We start from the raw sequence: 16,772 nt of genomic DNA on the forward strand, positions 1-16,772 counted from the left end.
CGGAGAGGAAGGTAAGACAGATCTGAGTGGTGAGATTTGAAAGCCAAAAATATCATATAAGATGCTAGACTCCTACTACAGGAAGCCCATGGTTCTGGATTGGAGCTTCCTGGAAGCCAAGGCAAAATGGAAACCCAAGCAATTATAAAATTGACAAGACCCACCAAATGAAGCAGGGTGGGGTGAGGGGAGGGAACAGCATGTGCCAAATCCCTGTGGTGGGAGGGGAGTTGGGTGCTTGAGGGACTGAGTGACCTGCAGGGTGACTGGCACATAAAAGGCAAGGGGATAGTTTAGTGGCTGATGAGGCTAGAGGGGTGGACGAGGCTGGGCCATGTAGGGCCTGGGGGTCATAGTAAGTCTGGCATTTATTTAAGAGCAATGTTAAGATTAAAGTGGGCGGTGTATGTGTGTGACATAACCTGAGTAGTGTTTTAAAGCTATTTTTATTTGTTTGGGTTTTTTGTTTGTTTGTTTGTTTGTTTGTTTGTTTGAGACGGAGTCTCGCTCTGTCACCCAGGCTGGAGTGCAGTGGCTCAATCTCGGCTCACTGCAAGCTCCGTCTCCTCGGTTCACACCATTCTCCTGCCTCAGCCTCCCCAGTAGCTGGGACTACAGGCGCCCACCACTACGCCTGGCTAATTTTTTGTATTTTTAGTAGAGATGGGGTTTCACCGTGTTAGCCAGGATGGTCTCGATCTCCTGACCTTGTGATCCGCCCACCTCGGCCTCCCAAAGTGCTGGGATTACAGGCGTGAGCCACTTAGAGCTATTTTTAAATCCTTGCAACAGCACTTCAAAGGCAAAGCTTACCATTTCCACTTTACAGATGAGGAAGCTGAGGAAGCCATGGCTCAGAGACGTTAAGCCACTTGCCCTAGTGTGCACAGCTGGGAAGTGGTGAACCCGCCTTTCAACCCACATTTGTCTGAGGCCTAAGCCCATGATTTCGCTTCCCTCTCTGAGAGTTGAGATGAGCAGGAAAGACTTTCTGGAGGAGGCGGGTCTGCAGCTGGGCCTTCTAGGGTGGTACGGGAGACCAGTGGGCTCTGACCACCTTCCCTGCTCTCTATCCCCCTCCAGCCACCTACAACAAGCACACCAAGGTGGCAGTGAAGACGATGAAGCCAGGGAGCATGTCGGTGGAGGCCTTCCTGGCAGAGGCCAACGTGATGAAAACTCTGCAGCATGACAAGCTGGTCAAACTTCATGCGGTGGTCACCAAGGAGCCCATCTACATCATCACGGAGTTCATGGCCAAAGGTGCTGCGTGCTGGGGCTGGGGGTGCAGGCTGTGGCCTATACTGATCAATTGTGGGCTCAAGGGTGGCTTGGACATGGTTCTTGCCCTTGAGATGGCCCCAATCTGGCCAGGAGCTCTTCCAACAAGTATTCATTGAGAATCTAATGTGGAACAATCCAGCCCTCCTGGTTAGTGGGGTGAAATCATGTTAAGGGGTCACCAAGGGGAAGGGAGAACAAGGGGCTACCAGGAGAAGGGAATGGGGCCAGAATACTCCTGGGCGATGGGAGAAGGGGCTTATGGTTCACAGTGAGCCTTAGAGGCCAGGGTGTGGCATGGGTGGTGGGGGTGCCACTCTCCCGCATCAGCCACCTTCCCTGTACTTGCCAACGCCCTGGGAGAGGGAGTTGGCAAAGCAGCAGTTCTGCCCCCACCCCCGCCCTGCCACAACTCAGGATTTCTCGGGGAATTTTTTTAGGCCACTGTTTCACAACCATTTTCAACCCCTGCCATTTTTTGTTTGTTTGTTTTTTAGGGACAGGATCTTGCTCTGTTACTCAGGCTGGAGTGCAGTGGTGCAATCATAACTCCTGGGCTCAAGTGATCCTCCCACCCCAGCCCCCCGAGTGGCTGGAACCACAGGCCCATGCCACCACACTCAGCTAATTTTATTTATTTATTTACGTATTTATTTTTAGAGACAGGGTTGCCCTCTGCCTGCCCAGGCTGGAGTGCAGTGGCGTGATCATAGTTCACTGTAGCCTCAAACTCTCAGGCTCCAGGATCCTCCCGACTTAGTCTCCCCAGTAGCTGACACTACAGGCATGCACTACCACACCCAGCTAATTTCTAAAAAAAATTTTTTTTTTTTTGAGACAGAGTCTCACTCTGTTCCCCAGGCTGGAGTGCAGTGGCACAATCTCGGCTCAGTGCAAGCTCCGCCTACCAGGTTCACGCCATTCTCCTGCCTCAGCCTCCCAAGTAGCTGGGACTACAGGCTCCTGCCACCATGCCTGGCCAATTTTTTTGTATTTTTAGTAGAGACGGTGTTTCACCGTGTTAGCCAGGATGGTCTCAATCTCCTGACCTTGTGATCCGCCCGCCTCAGCCTCCCACCATGCTGGAATTACAGGCATGAGCCACCGCGCCCAGCTTCTAAAATTTTTTTCTAGAGACAGGGTCTCGCCATCTTGCCCCAGCTGGTCTCAAACTCCTGGGTTCAAGTGATCCTCCCAAAGCTTTGGGATTATAGGCATGAACCACTGAGCCTGGCCTAACATACATATTTGTAAATTTCTTCTATAGATGGGGTCTTGCGATGTTGCCCAGGCTGGTCTCAAACTCTTGGCCTCAGGTGATCCTCTCGCCTCAGCCTCCTAAAGTGCTGGAATTACAGGAGTGAGCCTCGTGCCTAGCCACTCTGCCATTTTTTGATAAACAGAATCATCTCATGCAATCCCATTTAATGCGATTTGAAACCTCAAGCCTTTTTCATTTTAACTATGCAATTATGCCAGTCCTGTGAAGGCATGATCCCAGCCATCCAGGCTCAGGGGCTGTCTCAGTCACAGAATCCATCTAGCAATCAAAAAGTCACTTCACTAAAACTCAAATTCTCTTTCTCAAACACTAGGAATTGCAAACAAATATTCGTATTTAAATCTACTACTATGAAAAATCTTCACCACACACTAAAGTACTAGATTGGTGCAAAAGTAATTGTGGTTTTTGCCATTAAATAGTAAAAGTAGTAAATGTTCCTCCCCTCTCCCCCATATATAGGAAGCTTGCTGGACTTTCTGAAAAGTGATGAGGGCAGCAAGCAGCCATTGCCAAAACTCATTGACTTCTCAGCCCAGGTGAGAGCCTAATGAGGAAACGGGGAAGGGAAACAGGAATTCGATTTTTTTACTTGCCAAATATTTACTGACCACATACTATGATGATAGCAGTAATAATAATGGGTAAAATGTATTGAGAGCTCAGTATAAAACTATGCTTTTTGCATATATTTTATTATACATGTACTCATTCATTTAATCATCCTATAAGCTTTATAGGCTGGGATTTTTGTTATCTATTTTGGTATAACAAACCATCCAAGTCCTAGTAGCTTGAAACAACAGCAATTGTTATTTCTCATGATCCTGTGGGTTGCCTGGGTTCAGCTGGGTGGTTCTTCTGCTCGTCATGATAAAGTGAGGTGCAGATGTACTGTTGGCACTTGCCCAGGCTAGAATGTGCAAGACATGGCTCAGCCTCAAGGGTCTCTCCACATGGCCCCTCACCACCCAATCACCCAGCCTGAGCTTCTTCACGGCGCAGTAGCTGGGTTCCAAAACAGAGCTGGACCAGAGGCCAAGCCTTCATGAGCAGGCTCTCATTAAGCCTCTGCCTGCATCAGGCTTGCTAATGGCCCATTGGCCAAGTCACATAGCCATGCCCAGAATCAGTATGGGAGGGGACTGACCAAGAACACAAATCCCAGGGACCCCCCCAATGTAACAGTCTGGCCACAGAGTAGGTAATTATCATCCCATTTTACAGAATAGGAAATTGAAGCATAGAGCACAAGTAAAGTACAGATGTGGAAACTGAGCCCCAGTGTGGTTAAGTGGCTTGCATAAGTTACTGTGCTAATTATGGGGGATATAGCAGTGAACAAAATGAAAATGTTCCTGTCCTAATAGAGTTCACAGTCCAGGTGGGAAGATGAGTATTAAATAACCAAATCTCTTAGAGACCATGACCCAAGTGGTCCTGGCTGAGTCAAAAGAGCACAGTATCTAACAAAGTAAATAATGTTCACAAATCGCAGAAACACTGCTGAAAACCTAATTTTCTTTCTCATGTTCCCCACGCCCCTTGCAGCTCCTCTCACCCCCAGCCTAAGCAGTTTTTTCACTTCTGTCCTCTCTCATGCTCTCTCTGATGTATGGGAAAACAGAGTGTAAGGACGGGGTGGTATTAGAGTGCATAGCTAGAGCATTTAGCCTGGTCCAGGAGCAATCAGAGAATGCTTCCTGGAGGAAGTGGCCTCTAGGCTGAGCCTGAAGGATGAATAGAAGTTCAGTAGATGAAGAGAACAGGTAAAGGTCTTTTAGACAAAAGAAACAGCCTGTGCAAAAGTAGGTGAAGGAGTTCAGCCTACTCAGCAGGAGCCCAGGGATAGTGGGAGTTGAGTGAGACCCTGCCTGGGCCTCAGCTGGGCCTGCTGGAGATGCCAAGGGCAGGGCTCATTTGAGTATGCAAATTCAGGGGCCCAGAGGACACCACAAAGTGTAACAAAAGACTCTACTTTCAGAGCCTGGAATGCCAGAGGCATATGGAAATGTGTTTTCACTCCAATGGGCCAGGTCCTCTGGGAGACAATAGACTGGTCTGTTGCTAAATTATCATCTTCAAACTAGCAGAAACCCTGCTGGACAGCAGTCACCGACCAGGGCAAGAGCCACTCTGCCCGTTTCACAGATGGGAAAACAAACCAAGGGAGGAAAAGAGGTTCTGGGCCTTCATCTGTCCAGAAGCAGAGGTAGATTCAGAGCCCAGGGACAGAAAGGAGCCCACCTGGGGCTTTGGTCTTCACCTCCAGACTCAGAGAGGCAGCTTGGAGCAGCAGGTGGAGAACTGGACCACACATGTGGTGTTTTTGTAGTCACAGCTTCATGGGTGACATGAAACGTTATGCAGTAGCTGCATATATACAAACAGGTCAAAACAGAGCTGCTCTGACTGAAGCAGGGTGGGGGGCTTATCTGTGGCCTTTCTTTTGTCTCCCCCACCCTCATATAACCTTGAGGCATCCATAGGATTCAGTTTGAAGAGCTCTACAGGTCCTTCCAGCTCTGATGCTGTGACTCCCTGATACTCTTTGGAAGCAAACCCAAGTTCCAAGCAAACCCAAGGGTGCCCAACCTCATGGCACCCTATTTGGGGGTCATGAAATCTCACCACCTTATCAACCCGCAGTGCTTACACCTGGGCCCAATAAACCTACTCGTTCGTTATTCATTCAGTCAGCAGACCCTTGAGAAGTAACACTATTAGCATCTGGGCTTAGGAGTCACACAGAGTTTTGTTTTGATCTCAGCTCTGCCTGTGTAGCCTCAAGCAAGTTGCTTAACCTCTCTGAGTGCCACTTTCCCCCACTGGGAGCACTGGGAGCCACTCTTTAAATAAATACTTAACTATGTGCCAAACACTCTACTAAGCCCTTGATGTAGGCTTAGGGGATTCATCTTCACATGACCCTTGGAACCAGGTGCTATTACAGAGAAGAAATGTGAGGTACAGAGAGATGACACAACTTGCTTGACATCACAGAGCTGCAGCACTCAAGCTGAGTTGGTCCAGCTCCAGAGCCATTTAGCTATTACCCTCTGCTGTCTTCTAAGTGGGGTGTCATCCCTGCCCCATCAAGCTCCTGTGAAAATCAGTAGCATATGAGCATCTGCCAGTGAGCATCAAACAGTGGTGACTACCAGCATTAGTCCTTGCTCCAGAAGAAAAGCAAGGCAAAAAAGCTGGGCCAAGTAACAGGTAAGTGTGTGGACCCCAAGCAGTGCTTTTGGAGCTCCAGCCCTGGCTCTGCAACTTGCAAGCTGTGTAAGCTGAGGCCACTTACCTATTTCTCTGGGCTTCAGTTTTCTTATCTGTGGAAATGGGGTTGATAACAAAAGTGCCTTCTCCAAAGCACATGGTAAATGTCACATAAGTGTTTAAGTATCATCTTATAAATAAGCTATGATGCCTTCCATTAGCATCATAATTTTTGTTAACGGTTCATCTAAGGACTCATAAATTTCCCACACTCCCAGGGCCAAGATTCTGTCTCACTCCACCCTGGCAACCTCATCCCCATTTCGTCCCCACCCCTCACTATTCTAAACAAAATCAGAGTCTCTTCCAAGTTTTTATTGAAAAATTTGGGTCTCTGGGGCTCCCTTGGGTATGACAGCTCAGGCCTGTAATCCCAGCACTTTGGGAAGCTGAAGCAGGAGGACCCTTTAAGCCCAGCCTGGGCCACATAGTGGGACCTCTTCTCTATTAAAAAAAAATTCTTTTTAAATTTAGTCTGGCATAGTGGCATGCACCTGTAGTACCAGCTACTTGGGAAGCTGAGGTGAGAAGCCTGCTTGAGCCCAGGAGGCACAGGTTGCAGTAAGCTGTGATCCCACCACTGTACTCCGTGACAGAGCAAGGCCCTGTCTCAAAAGAAAAAAAAAAGAAGAAAAAAGCGAAGCATGGGTCTCCATTCTAACTGCCTCGGGTGCCCCCTGCTGTCCACCCCTTGCAAGTGCGCCACCCGCTTGCCTCAGACCTTGAGAAGCCGGCCGGTGGTGCTTTGATTGTTCTGTCTAGTCAGACGCCCTCACTTCCAGAATAATTTCATCAGACTGCACCCAGCTGCAGTCTGCCGGAGCACTGGAGTGCTGGGTTATTTAGAGGCAGCAGGAGGCACTGGATTGGGAGTCCTCAGACTGGTTTGAGTCTGACATTCAGAATTTTCCTGGTGGTGTGATCTGGAACAAGTGGTTCCATGTCTGTAAAACAGAGATCATGATCATTCCTGCCTCAAAGAGCTCAAGCCCAGTTTGTAAACCAAAAGTGCTGCTTTCTGGGCATCTGAGGGTTCATCTTCAACCTCTTTTGTCCAAACCCTTGTAAGTAAAAATGTCTGCAAGATATAATCCCTGTGTTTTCATCAGAGGCTTCTAGGGCTCCTGGTGTGAATAAGAATCCTCCACGCAGTCTGTTATTCACTCAGCAGCCATGGTGATCTTTAAATGTACATCAGAACATGTCACGCTCCTGCTCGAAGGCCTCTAATATCTCCCCAACATGCTCAGAATAAAATCCACCCTCCTCTCCTGGCCTACAAGGCAGTTCATGATTGGCGGCCTCCCTCTCAACTTCAACTCTCCCCACTCTCTCTGCGGCATCTTCTGCTGGCCACACTGGCCTCTGTGCTGTTCCATGAACACCCAAGCTCTTACCTACCTCCACGCCTTTGCACCTCATGTTCTCTCTGCCTAGAATATTCTTATGCGACACACTTATTATTATCTTCATTCAGATCTTTGCTAAAATCTCACCCCCTCAAAGCAGGTTTCCCTGAACGCCCAATCCAAAAAAGCTCTCTACAGGTCATATTTTGTTACTTTGTTTTACCTTTTTTTTCTTTTTGAGACAGAGTCTTGCTCTGTCACCCAGGCTGGAGGACAGTGGCACGATCTCGGCTCACTGCAGCCTCTGCCTCCTGGGTCCAAGCAATTCTCATGCCTCAACCTCCTGAGCAGATGGGATTACAGGCGTGCACCACCATGCTCATCTTCTTTTTGTATTTTTAGTAGAGACGGGGTTTCGCCATGTTGGCCAGGCTGGTCTCGAACTCGTGGCCTCAAGTGATCCGCCCACCTCGGCCTCCCAAAGTGCTGGGATTACAAGTGTAAGCCACCATGCCCGGCCTGTTTTGCCTTTTCTTTATGGTACTTACCACCTGCAGGGGCTTTGCCGGGCTCATCACCTGTTCAAGCAACATGTCTGGCACCCAGAAGACACTCAGTGGATTTCTGTTGAGTAAATAAGTGAATTTTCCCTACCCAGGCTGGGGCATGAGGAAGATATGAGAGGTATAGCAGAATATGACATGAACCTGGGTTGTCCCCAGAAAGAGAGTTGAAGGTGAAAGCTCTTCATAGTATCCTAGGGTTCGTGTGTGTGTGTGTGTGTGTGCATGTGTGCATGTGCACGTGTGTGTGTATGTGTGTTCCTGGAAGAATAGGTCCTGGAGAAATAGTCCCATTGCTTTTTCCCTGAGAACATTTCAAAGTGCTCTCTGGAAGTCTTGGAATTCTAGAGAATCCCCCAAACTGGCCCAGGCCTCCTTAGGGATCCCCCTAACCTGAATGGGTTGATGGAGGAATGCCACCCTGAGCCCTGGGGCCCTCCCGACACAAGAGGGAGGGCTGGTGCAGACATTTCGCATTTTCTTCACTTGAACACCTCTCTGCTGCTTTTGGGTGGGGCCATCTTGGCGTAGGCCAGGTCTGAGGACAAAGGTGTCTCTGTTTGGGGTGCAGATTGCAGAAGGCATGGCCTTCATCGAGCAGAGGAACTACATCCACCGAGACCTCCGAGCTGCCAACATCTTGGTCTCTGCATCCCTGGTGTGTAAGATTGCTGACTTTGGCCTGGCCCGGGTCATTGAGGACAACGAGTACACGGCTCGGGAAGGTAGGGAACGCTGCCAAGCAGCCCCACGTTGCCCATTTGGATGCTTGTGAGTGTTGAGAGTTGATACTTGTGAGAGCGATTGGTAAAATGCAAGGGTCTGCCCCAGTACTAGCTGTGCATTCTTGAGCTTGGTGGATCCTTCTGGATAATGTCCTGAACTTCAGAGTCTCACTCAGAGACTTTGAGGAGATTTTAGATCAGATTGAGAAGTACTGATAGATTTTAGAGGGAGTGGGCAAATATATGTTGAAATTAAGGGTAAGAGCAGCTTTGTGCATAACAGACAAAAATGGGGAGGGTATCTAAATGTCCATAGCAGGAGGATGGATGTATACATTGTGGTATATTCACACAATATAATACCAAGCAGTGATGAAAAAGCACAAACTGGCCAGGCTCAGTGGCTCACGCCTGTAATCCCAGCACTTTAGGAGGCCAAGACTGGAGGACTGCTTGAGCCCAGAAGCTCAAGACCAGCCTGGGCAACACAGGAAGACCTAGTCTCTACAAAAATTTAAGAAATTAGCCAGGCATGGTGGCGCATGCCTGTAGTTGTGGCTACTCAGGAGGTTAGGGTGAGAGGATCACTTGAGTCTAGGAAGCTGAAGCTGCAGTAAGCCATGATCATGCCACTGCACCCAGCCTGGTGGACAGAGCAAGATCTTGTCAAAAGAAAGAAAGAAAAGAAAGAAAGAAAGAAAGAAAGAAAGAAAGAAAGAAAGAAAGAAAGAAAGAAAGAAAGAAAGGCACAAGCCAATGCTAAATGCACCAAAATGGGTAACTCTCACAGGTATAATATCAAAATGAAAGAAATTAGACCAAAAAAAAAAAGAGTAGATGCCACTTGGTTTCGTTTTTGTGAAATTCTAAAAGAGACAAAACATGTAATCGGACATTCATGGCAGCATTCTTCCTAATAGCCAAAAAATGGAAACAACACTCTTTAATGTCCATCAGTTGATAAACAGACGAACAAAATGTGATATATCCATATAATGGAATATTATTTGGCCATAAAATGGAATGAAGTACTATGCCAGGCTAGAACACAGATGACCCTTAAAAACATTTTGTTAAAGGAAAGCCAACATGAAGACCACATGTTGTATAATTCCCCTTCTATGAAATGTCCAGAAGAGGCAATCTTTTTTTTTTCTTTGAGATGGAGTCTTGCTGTCACCCAGGCTAGAGTGCAGTGGCTCAATCTCAGCTCACTGCAACCTCTGCCTCCCAGGTTCAAGCGATTCTTGTGCCTCAGCCTTCTGAGTAGCTGGGATTACAGGCGCACACCACCATACCCAGCTAATTTTTGTATTTTTAGTAGATACAGGGTTTCACCATGTTGGCCAGGCTGAACTCAAACTCCTGACCTCAAGTGATCCGCCCGCCTTGGCCTCCCAAACTGCTGGGATTACAGGTGTGAGCCACCATGCCCGGCCCAGAACAGACAAATCTAAAGAGACAGAAAGTAGATTATTGGTGCCTACAGCTGGTGGTGGGGAGTTGGGAGAAATGAGGAGTGACTTCTGTGGGTTTTTTGCAGGGAAATGTGATGAAAGTATTCTAAAATCCACAACTTTGTAAATATTCTGAAAGCCATGGAATTATACACTTTAAATGGGTGAAATGTATGGTCTGTGAATTCTATCTCGATAAAGCTGTTAAAGAAAGAAACAGGCAAAATTTATTTATAGCACTAGAGGTCAGAATTGCAGTCACCTTTAGTTTCTGTTAGCCTAATATTTATTTATTTATGTATGTATGTATGTATGTATGTATGTATGTATTTATTTATTTATTTATTTATTTATTTATTTATTTATTTTGAGATGGAGTCTCGCTCTGCTGCCCAGGCTGGAGTGCATTGGCGCCATCTCAGCTCACTGCAACCTCCACCTCCTGGGTTTAAGTGATTGTCCTGCCTCAGCCTCCCAAGCAGCTGGGATTACAAGCATGTGCCATCATGCCCAGCTAGTTTTTGTATTTTTAGTAGAGACAGGGTTTCACCATGTTGGCCAGGCTGGTCTCGAACTGCTGACCTCAAGTGATTCACCCACCTGGGCCTCCCGAAGTGCTGGGATTACAGATGCGAGCCACTGTGCCAGTCCTATTTATTTTTTTAAAGAGACGGGTGTGGCCGGGCACAGTGGCTCACGCCTGTAATGCCAGCACTTTGGGAGGCCAAGGCAGGCGGATCACAAGGTCAGGAGTTTGAGACCAGCCTGGCCAATATGGTGAAACCCTGTCTCTACTAAAGATACAAAAATTAGCTGGGCGTGGTGGTGGGTGCCTGTAGTCCCAGCTACTCGGGAGGCTGAGGCAGGAGAATCATTTGAACCCGGGAGGCAGAGGTTGCAGCAATGAGCCGAGATTGTGCCATTGCACTCCAGCCTGGGTGACAGAGCGAGACTCCGTCTCAAAAAAAAAAAAAAAAAAAAGATAGGTGCTTGCTCTGTTGCCCAGGCTGTAGTGGAGGGGTGAGATCATAGCTCACTGTAGCCTCCAACTCTTGGGCTCAAGCAATCTTCCAGCCTCAGCCTCCTAAGTACCTGAAACTACAGATACGTGATACCATGCCCAGCTAATTTTTTAATTATTTGTAGAGATAGTGTCTCACTGTGTTGCCCAGGCTGGTCTCAAACTCCTGGACTTACGTGATCCTCTTGCCTCAGGCTCTGAAAGTGCTAGGATTACAGGCATGAGCCACTATGCACAGGCTGCAGTCACCTTAAGTAAGGGGGTATTAACTGGAAGGACGCAGAAAGGAGCCTTCTGAAATGCTGAAAATGTTCTACAGCCCAATCTGATGGTGATTACAAGGGTATATATATATATATATATATATAAAGCTGCAGCAAAATGGATATTAAAGATTTGTGCATATTATTTCATGTATGTTATAACTCGATAAAAAAAAAAATTAGACCGGGCACAGTGGCTCATGACTATAATCCTAGCACTTTGGGAGGCCAAAATGGGCAGACTGCTTGAGCCCAGGAGATCAAGACCAGCCTGGGCAATATAGCAAGACCCCATCTCTACAAAAAATTTAAAAATAAGTCAGGCGTGGTGGTGTGAGCCTGTGGTCCCTGCTACTCAGGAGGCTGAGGCGGGAGAATCGCTTGAGCCCAGGAGGTTGAGGCTGCAGTGAGCCAAGATCATGTCACTGCACTCCAGCCTGTGTAACAGAGCAAGACCTTGTCTCAAAAAAGTAAATAAATAGGGCCGGGCACGTTGGCTCATGCCTGTAATTCCAGCACTTTGGGAGGCTGAGGTGGGAGGATCACGAGGTCAGGAGATCGAGACCATCCTGGCTAACACGGTGAAACCCCATCTCTACTGAAAATACAAAAAATTAGCCAGGCGTGGTGGCGGGCACCTGTAGTCCCAGCTACTTGGGAGACTGAGGCAGGAGAATGGCGTGAAAGCCAGGAGGCGGAACTTGCAGTGAGCCAAGATGACACCACTGCACTCCAGCCTGGGCAAACAGAGCGAGACTCTGTCTCAAAACATAAATAAATAAATAAATAAATGTAATGACTAAAGGAATAAAAGTAGAATGTATAATTTCTAAACCAGAAGAAGATAAGCAGGAAATCAAGAAAAGTCTGTAGATCCAAAGGAGGAAGGGAGAAAACACATATACACACACACACACTCTCACACACACAAACACACACGGAACATTTTCAAAACTTGACCGTGTACTCAGTCATAAAGCAGGTCTCAACAAATTCCAAAGAACATATATTCTATAGACCATGTTCACCAACCATGATATAATTAAACTAAACACTTTTTCAAGAAGGATAACTATGCCAGGTGCGGTGGCTCACACCTATAATCCCAGTGCTTTAGGAGGCCAAGATGGGAGGATCACTTGAGCCCAGGAGTTTTGAGAACAGGCTGGGTAACATAATAAAACACTGTCTCTACAAATTTTTCTATTTTTTTATATTTTATTTTATTTTGTTTTATTTTATTTTATTTTTGAGACGGAGTCTGACTCTATCATCCAGGCTGGAGTGCAGTGGTGTGATCTCGGTTCACTGCAACCTCCGCCCCCTGGGTTCAAGTGATTCTCCTGTCTCAGCCTGTAGCTGGAACTACAGGCACCTGCCACCATGCCCAGCTAATTTTGTATTTTTAGTGGAGATGGAGTTGGCCAGGCTGGTCTCGAATTCCTGACCTCAGGTGATCCTCCTCCTTGGTCTCCCAAAGTGCTGGGATTACAGGCACAAGCCACCATACCTGGCCAAAAAAAATTTTTTAATTAGCTTGGCATAATGGGGCAAACCTGTAACCCCAGGTGCTTGAGAGGCTGAGGCAGGAGGATAGCTTGAGGTCAGGAGTTCGAGGCTTCAGTGAACTATGATTGTGCCACTGCGCTCCAGCCTGGGCACCCTGTCTCTAAAAGAAAAAAAAAATGAAAAGGCTAACTAAACCCATGTCAGACTAGGTGGGAGGAGGGGCGGGTAAAGGGAGAGACACACAGTGACTGGTGGGAACCTCATGGGCTGAGAGCCAGAATCCTCCCTTTTCCCATCACCCAGGATGAGAGGACTGGGGCATCAGCTGCAACCTGGACTCAAGGCCCCCTGAAGTCCTTCTGTCCCCAAAGACCTGTGACCTCTGGGATTCCACTCTTCGGAGTTGCAGTTAACTGGGGTATCAGCTGAATCAACGAGGAGGATTCTAGAGTGAACTTCCACACCATAACCCAGGCCCCTAAGCCCACTCCTCCTTGTTTAGCCATCTGTTCTCAGGATGGATGTCCCTTGCTTCCACAGGGAGGCCACGTATCAGGGAAATTGCAGGTCTGCAGGGGCAGATGTTGGCAGCTCTTGCCCTTGCCTGTTCCCCCACCTTAGCAGAGCCAACCCTCACTACTCCCCAGCCTTCCCCTGACTCTGCTCTGTTCAACCCTGCAGGGGCCAAGTTCCCCATCAAGTGGACAGCTCCTGAAGCCATCAACTTTGGCTCCTTCACCATCAAGTCAGACGTCTGGTCCTTTGGTATCCTGCTGATGGAGATCGTCACCTACGGCCGGATCCCTTACCCAGGTAGGGAAGGGGCATCAGCTCAGGGCTGCTACCAGGGCCCAGTCTGGCAATGGGCTCATCTCAACAACATGTCCATTCAAACTGAGTTCTTGATCCTCACCCCCAACCTTCCCTCACCTTTCCTGTCTTAGTTAAAGGCACCTCCATCCATCTAATGTCTTAAGCCTGAAATCTGGGGGCTTCCTTGGCCCTTCCTTCTCTCTCACTCCTATGACTTTTTTTTTTTTTTTTTTTTTTTTGAGACGGAGTCTCCCTCTGTCACCCAGGCTGGAGTGCAGTGGCGTGATCTCGGCTCACTGCAACCTCCGCCTCCCAGGTTCAAGCGATTCTCCTGCCTCAGCCTCCTGAGTAACTGGGATTACAAGCGTCCACCACCATGCCTGGCTAATTTTTGTATTTTTAGTAGAGACGGGGTTTCACCATGTTGGCCAGGCTGGTCTCGAACTGCTGACCTTAGGTGATGCGCCTGCCTTGGCCTCCCAAAGTGCTGGGATTACAGGCGTGAGCCACCGTGCCTGGCCTCACCCCTATGACATCTGAGCAGTCACAGGGTTTTGGCCACTTGACTCCAAAACATATCCCAAGTCTCACCACTTTGAACCCCACAGTCTCCACTGCATCCAGGCCAGCGTCATCTCCCATAGATGGTGCAGCGGCATCCTCATCAGTCTTACCGCTTTCTCCCTCCTCGTCCTACAGCCTATTCTCCACTTGCAGCCAGAAGGATAATTCTAAACTTTAAATCAGATCTTGTCCTTTCTCTACCTTTTTTTTTTTTTTTAAGACAAGGTCTCACTCTGTCACTGAGGCTGTAGTGCAGTGGTGCAATCATAGCTCATGGCAGCCTCGACTTCCTAGGCTCAAATGATCCTCCCGCTTCAGCCTCCCGAGTATCTGGGACCATAGGCACATGCCACCATGTCTGGCTATTTTTTATTTTTTAAATTTTTTTGTGGAGACTTGGTCTCACTACGTTGTGCAGCCTGGTCTCTAACTTCCAGGCTCAAACGATCCTCCAGCCTTGGCCTCCCAAAATGCTGGGATTACAGACACACACCACCATGCCCAGCTAATTCTTTAAATTTTTTGAGAGACAAGGTGTTGCTATGTTGCCGGGCTGGTGATTTCCATTTTTAAGTGATGCTTTCAGCATGGAGAGTGAATGGGAGGGAAGGGGAACAGGGTGGCAGCCAGTGAGGAGGCCACAGCAGTGGCCCAGGAAGAGGTGATGATCGTCTGGACAGGGTGGTGGCATTCGTGACTAGCATACGTTGATGAACTGGTGCTACGTTTCAAAAGGTTTCAGAAAAGATCTGACTTGCTGACTTAGGAGGTGAGAGAGAGAGAATAAAGGATGATTACCCTGGCTTTGCACCACAGGGTGGGTAATGGTCTAGGGATAGAAATGGGAGAGCTCTGTTTTAGCTCTGCTAAATTTGAGTTGACTTAAATATAGAGACATCCAAGTAAAGGAAGCACTTGAGTTCATGAGTTTGGAGTTTGAGACTAATAATATGAAATTGGGGAGCACAGACATTGAATGGCTATTCTTATGAATAGCTAATAGAAACTTGAACTGAACAAAAAAATGGTCCCACCCATAGGTTAACATTGAATCTGGCCACCTGAATGTTTTGTCTTGAGGGTGCACTAGTCAAAACCAGGCAACACACAATAGACGCTGAATCCATTAGGATGTGTTCCACAGCAAGCAACAAAATAACAGACAAAGAGTAACTGAAATAGAAGCAATCTATTACTCCCAATCTGCCATTGGTGACTGGTTAGTTCAGCAACTCAGCAGCTGTCAGGACTCTGGGTTCCTGTCTCTATGATGGTCTTCTCCATGTTGTCAGCTCCAAGTATCATAAGTATCTCACAGTGTTCAAAGGAAGAGATGAAGTGTGCGTTCTCCAAAGACTCTCCTCTAAGCGGGAGGAAAACCTTTCCATCACTTTCCCAGCAGACCTCCCTGTCAGCTCCCATTGGCCCATACTGGGTCCGAGGCCCATGTCCTAGCTGCAAGTGAAGCTAAGGGTGGAAGTCTGTCTTTCACAGTGGAAGGGGCTCAGCTTGCAAGGTGAGGTGGGGAGTGATGCCTGCTGGGGAGGCCACAGGGCCTGCCACCCCTGGGCTCTCATTTCCCAACTGCTTCCTTTTCTAATTCCACGGCTCCTTTTCAGGGATGTCAAACCCTGAAGTGATCCGAGCTCTGGAGCGTGGATACCGGATGCCTCGCCCAGAGAACTGCCCAGAGGAGCTCTACAACATCATGATGCGCTGCTGGAAAAACCGTCCGGAGGAGCGGCCGACCTTCGAATACATCCAGAGTGTGCTGGATGACTTCTACACGGCCACAGAGAGCCAGTACCAACAGCAGCCATGATAGGGAGGACCAGGGCAGGGCCAGGGGGTGCCCAGGTGGTGGCTGCAAGGTGGCTCCAGCACCATCCACCAGGGCCCACACCCCCTTCCTACTCCCAGACACCCACCCTCGCTTCAGCCACAGTTTCCTCATCTGTCCAGTGGGTAGGTTGGACTGGAAAATCTCTTTTTGACTCTTGCAATCCACAATCTGACATTCTCAGGAAGCCCCCAAGTTGATATTTCTATTTCCTGGAATGGTTGGATTTTAGTTACAGCTGTGATTTGGAAGGGAAACTTTCAAAATAGTGAAATGAATATTTAAATAAAAGATATAGATGCCAAAGTCTTTACCAAAACGTTGGTTTTCCTGTCCTTCCAATTCCTGAATATCTATTTGCCTTCTTGCTGTATGACAAGTCAGAAATGGTGAAGGACTCTCCCGGGGACCAGAAATACAAAGACAAGTGGGGTTCAGACTGGGTGCTGTGGCTCCCACCTATAATACCAGTGCTTTGGGAGACCGAGGAGCGGGGGATTGCTTGAGCCCAGGAGGTCGAGCCGCAGTGAGCTATGATCGTGCCACTGCACTCTAGCCTGAGCGACATAGTGAGACCCTGTTTAAAAAAAAAAAAAAAGACGAAGAAGAAGAAAGAAAGGAAAGGAAAGAAAATTGGGGTTCAATGCTTGAGGTTTTCTAACTGCCCTAAAATAGTTGCTGGCTATATTAGTTTCCTCTTGCTCCTGTAACAAATTACCACATATCTGGTAGCTTAAGACAACAAAACTGCATAACATTACTTGGCCGGGCATAATGGCTCATGCCTATAGTCCCAGCATTTTGGGAGACTGAGGTGGGTGATCAC

At 47.9% G+C, this 16,772-nt stretch overlaps 1 protein-coding gene across 4 annotated transcripts in view; it reads left to right on the top strand.

Moving 5' to 3' along the window:
* Positions 1-16,265, top strand: part of HCK (HCK proto-oncogene, Src family tyrosine kinase) — a 49,943-nt gene extending 33,678 nt beyond the window's left edge. For 2 of the 4 annotated variants that reach the window (XM_055373289.2, XM_019017560.3), the window contains exons 9-13: positions 1,084-1,263; positions 3,026-3,102; positions 8,326-8,479; positions 13,411-13,542; positions 15,726-16,265. In XM_055373289.2, the coding sequence (XP_055229264.1) occupies positions 1,084-1,263; positions 3,026-3,102; positions 8,326-8,479; positions 13,411-13,542; positions 15,726-15,928 (746 nt within the window). In that variant the 3' untranslated portion in view covers positions 15,929-16,265. The remainder of the gene's footprint in view (positions 1-1,083; positions 1,264-3,025; positions 3,103-8,325; positions 8,480-13,410; positions 13,543-15,725) is intronic. The other 2 variants (XM_063702505.1, XM_004061973.5) reach the window with 1 other exon arrangement.
* Positions 16,266-16,772: the final 507 nt, after the last annotated feature.

This window comes from Gorilla gorilla, chromosome 21, assembly GCF_029281585.2.
Source record: "Gorilla gorilla gorilla isolate KB3781 chromosome 21, NHGRI_mGorGor1-v2.1_pri, whole genome shotgun sequence".
NCBI classification, from domain to species: domain Eukaryota; kingdom Metazoa; phylum Chordata; class Mammalia; order Primates; family Hominidae; genus Gorilla; species Gorilla gorilla.